Here is a 4,454-nt window from a genome sequence, read left to right on the forward strand (position 1 = left end):
AAACCAAACCAGAGTTCACTTCAACTGAACCCAGACCGAGGTTTGGAGGACCAGAGGTCAGAGGTCAATGAGAATTCACACCATCCTGCAGGTTCCCTAAACCAACCGGACCGGACTTTGTAGGCTGGATTATATCAACTGAACAGGACTGCTGGGAATACAGGCATCAACTATAATCCAGTGTCTAAGTGACCTTTAATATCAAAAGGTTTTGAGTCGGTTGTTTTGAATCCTCTCCAGATTTCTTCCAGACCTTAGTGGRWCGTCGCAGCTCTTAGTTTAACGTTCCTGAATCTGTGTTCAGCCTTTCAGATGGTAGATCGTCACATCCTGTCAGCTTCCAGTCGTGTTCCTCCTCTGCTGTCAGTCCTGGGGTTCCCCAGGGCTCTACCTCCGGTCCGCTGTTGATCCCCGTAGACATGCTGCGGTCAGGAAAACACAAACTACCCTCTACTGAGCAGCTCCCTTAGAACCGTTAGCAGGTTGGCCAGAACCTTTAGTGTTTAGTTCTTTGTCACAGGATCTGGTCCAAAAAAATACAAAAAGAACCGACCAATCAGAACCAGAGCTGACCAATCAGGAGCTAAACAGACCAATCAGAACCAGAGCTGACCAATCAGAACCAGAGCTGACCAATCAGAACCAGAGCTGACCNATCAGAACCAGAGCTGACCAATCAGAACCAGAGCTGACCAATCAGAACCAGAGCTGACCGATCAGAACCAGAGCTGACCAATCAGGAGCTGCTCCGGCAAAGCGGAGCAGAGACGACAGGAACCTGGTTCTAATTCAACTACAGAAAAATCTCAGGAATTTCACATGTGAAACCATGAAAAACATTTCACACCCATGTTCACATGTGGATGATGTGAATCATGTGAAGACGTGCGTCTCTGTGGATTTGGAATGTTTAAAAGCTCATGTTTTCACATGGACTTCACATTTATCATGTGATTTATGTGAAAATATGTAAAACTATGAAATAAACATGTGAGAACATGTGAACCTCTGGGTCCACATGTGTTCATGGCCTTCCATGTGAATCACATCCTTCATGTTTGGGTGTAACATTTTAAAAATGATTTTCACATGTGAATTTCCTGTCCATCCAGAACCTTTTCCCACCTGATTCCTGGACCGCCCAGTTCTGTTCCTGCTGAATGGACTGGTTCTGTTCAGTAGAACCTGCAGAACCTCGCAGGTTCTGCTCAGTAGAACCTGCAGAACCTCGCAGGTTCTGTTCAGTAGAACCTGCAGAACCTCGCAGGTTCTGTTCAGTAGAACCTGCAGAAGTACCGCACCTGATTCTGGTTCCGGTAACACTGAAAAGAATTTTCACATTTTCAGAACCACCAGGCCGTTACTGGACCTGGTCCAGGCTCGGTTCTGTTGTGAGGCCGAATCAGGAGGGTCTCTCTCTCTGTGCTGGTTTTGATGTCCACGCACGCGCACACATCGCTGTCATACACGCGCGTGTCCACAGAAACACGATCGATGAGCCGCGGCCGCGCTCGGCTGGGCTCGGCCCGGTTCGGATCCAAACAGACAGCAGCTCATCGATCACCGGTCGGATCGATCCCACCCATCAGCAGCGGGGTCACGTGACTGCGGCGGGGCGCTTTCGGGTCGGTGTCACATCTGGCGCGCGCGGCCGCCAGTAGCCCACTTCCACTGCGGGATGTCGGTCAGTGTGTGCGCGTGCGCGGCGGCGGGATTATTCCACACACAGAGAGGAAAATAGGACGCGCGCACGCTGCAGCTGGGCGTGCACGCGCAGCCTGCAGAGATTGTGTGTGCGCGCGCGCGCGCGCGGTGCGGATGCGGCGGACTCACCTCTGCTCACGCTGCTTCGGTCCATGTACATCGCGCAGCAGAAAACGAATCCGGTCATTAAAGAGACGTCGGTGCGCGGGGAGAGCGGCTCCCCCGGTCCACAGCAGAACAAACACACACACACACACACACACGGCCCGGTTCGGCGGTCCGGACCCGCGGGCTGCCGTTCAGGACGGATCAGGCGGTGAATCCGCGCGGCTCGGTTCTGCCCGGTGCGCGTGCGGCGGCGGCGGCGCGGAGGGAGGGGGCGGGGACGCTCTCCCTCTCTTTCTCGCTCCCTCTTTGGTTTCCATGACAACAAATTAAAAGGAAAGGTGACAGGTGATCACGTGGCGCCGAGCTGTCARCAGAACCATTTCCATCAAATATCAGCCACCAGAACCGCTGACGGTTCGGTTCTGGTTCCGGTTCCAGGTTTATCCTTCAAGGCTCGGTTCTGCTGTGAGCAGTAAACCGAGCCAGAACCTCTGGCACAACCGGAAGGGGGCGCACTAGACCCACCCCTGGTCCAACAGCCTCTGCTGACCTTTGACCTCCACCAGTCTGACCCAGAGCAGGAGGTTAAATATTTATATAACTGCGACGTTTATAACTGAATAACTTGGAGAAAATAGGATTTAGACCATTTCTTCCTCTTCTGCCAGATTAAATAATGTAGACATAATAAACCAGAACCATCAGAACCATCAGAACCATCAGAAACGGTTCTGTGAGGTCAGAGTCCAGATGGCCTCACAGGTTCTGGTTCCCAAACAGATTTTCCTTCAGCTGCTGGGAGAAATCTTGGAGTGAAGATCAGAAATGAGAGAWTCGACCAGATCCAGCTGGGATGACCCGGTTCTGGTCSCAGACCGGAAGCCAGGTCTGGATCATGGTGCTGGATTGATCCCAGAGGAACAGCTGGAATGATCCGGAGCGCCGGGATGGAGCTCGGAACGTTTTACATCCCGCCGTCCTGATGATGATGTCACCATGGAGACGCTGGTCCAGCTCAGACCAGCATCCATCCAACAGGAGGAACTTCCTCTGATCCGCCAGCAGAACCAGAACCTCCGTTGTTCCTCAGGCTTCAGGTTCTGCTAACAGGTCCAACCAGAACTAGAACCATCAGAGTCCAGCTGCTCAAACACTGAAGTGCAGCATCAGCTCCAGTCTGTCTGAGGTCAAAGGTCATGAAAGCTTCAGCCAATGAGAGTCCGGTCCCTGGATCCACATCCACAACTCAGCAAAGGACTCGATCCAGAGCACACACACACACACACACACACACAGACACACACACACACACACACAAACACACAGACACACAGACACACACACACGTTTGCATGGCTATCTTTGTGGGGACTTTCCATTGACTTCCATTCATTTCTACAGCCTAACTCTGACCTTTACCCTTTTCCTAACTCTAACCAACCATAACTCAATTCACACCTTAGTCCTAACTCTGACCCTTGACCCATAAACAGTGTTTCCCTTGTGGGGCCCAGGCTTTGGTCCCACAAGGAGCAGTGGGTCCCCACAAGGTATTACAAATAAACACACACACACTCATTCCTGTCCTCTATTTATAACCTGAAGCCCTTAATTCATATCTGACTGTGTGTGTGTCTGTGTGTGTGTGTGTGTGTGTGTGTGTGTGTGTGTGTGTGTGTGTGTGTGTGTGTGTGAGAGAGAGAAACATGGTCATGTGACTAATCGAGGTAGCCGCATCATGTGACCTGCAGCTAACAAGATTCAATTAGATTCACCATGTGATGAAGAACGACCTGCTGACCCACTGGACACCAGAACCAGAACCAGGTTGGTCCAGATACTGAGTCCATCCATCCATCCATCCATCCATCCATCCATCCATCCATCCATCCATCCATCCATCCATCCATCCATCCATCCATCCACCAGTTCCTGAGGCTCCGCCTCCGTTCTGGACAGTCAGCAGTGACTCACCTGTCCTGCAGGGGGCGCTGTGGAGGTGGTAGGAGAACCTCATGGTGCTGAACTGGGTGGAGAACGAAGTGGGGGTCAGCCTGCGAGGTCGGTTCAGCTGCATGCCAAGGTCAAAGGTCACTGAGTCTCAGATCATCTTCTGGGTCTCAGAAAGGTTCTGGTTCTCTAGAGCAGGAACCGGGCTCACTCCGGGCCCCATTCAGACCCAAAGTCCAGCTTCAGGTGGTTCTGGTTCTGGCTGGTTCTGGTCTCTCTCTCCTCCATCTCTCTGTCAGTCTTCCAGGAAGTTCACTGCTCCCGCCATGCTGGACTCCATCTCAGTCGCCATGGAAACGGTCTGGTAAGAACCGTACTCAGACCAGCTGACTGGACCCGGTTCCCCCCCCGAACCGACCCGGCTGCTTGGATCAGACGACACCTGGAGGAGTTTTGCCGCCGTTTTTGTCCCAGCTCTGTTCCCCCAGGAGGTCCGACTGGGTCCTGGTTCTGGTCCTGGTCCTGGTTCTGCTCCTGGTTCTGGTTCTGCTCCTGGTTCCGGTTCTGCTCCTCCTCCAACCCTCCAGCTCCTCTGAAAGTTGTGGGTTTCCTCCAGACAGCAGCTGGGTCGTCTGCGCGCGGCTCCAGACTGCGACCCAAACAGCCGAGCCGGACCAGAACTCCTCCTCCTC

General features: G+C 52.9%; 1 protein-coding gene across 2 annotated transcripts in view; it reads right to left on the reverse strand.

Moving 5' to 3' along the window:
* The window catches only part of fgd1 (FYVE, RhoGEF and PH domain containing 1), a 13,459-nt gene extending 9,479 nt beyond the window's left edge, over positions 1-3,980 (reverse strand). Inside the window, exon 1 of one of the 2 annotated variants that reach the window (XM_008402347.2) lies at positions 3,787-3,980. In XM_008402347.2, the coding sequence (XP_008400569.1) occupies positions 3,787-3,889 (103 nt within the window). In that variant the 5' untranslated portion in view covers positions 3,890-3,980. Of the gene's footprint in view, positions 1-1,833; positions 2,101-3,786 lie in introns of those variants that run through there. The other variant, XM_017303212.1, reaches the window with a different exon arrangement.
* Between the last annotated feature and the right edge of the window lie 474 nt (positions 3,981-4,454).

This window comes from Poecilia reticulata, unplaced genomic scaffold, assembly GCF_000633615.1.
Source record: "Poecilia reticulata strain Guanapo unplaced genomic scaffold, Guppy_female_1.0+MT scaffold_212, whole genome shotgun sequence".
Taxonomy (NCBI): domain Eukaryota; kingdom Metazoa; phylum Chordata; class Actinopteri; order Cyprinodontiformes; family Poeciliidae; genus Poecilia; species Poecilia reticulata.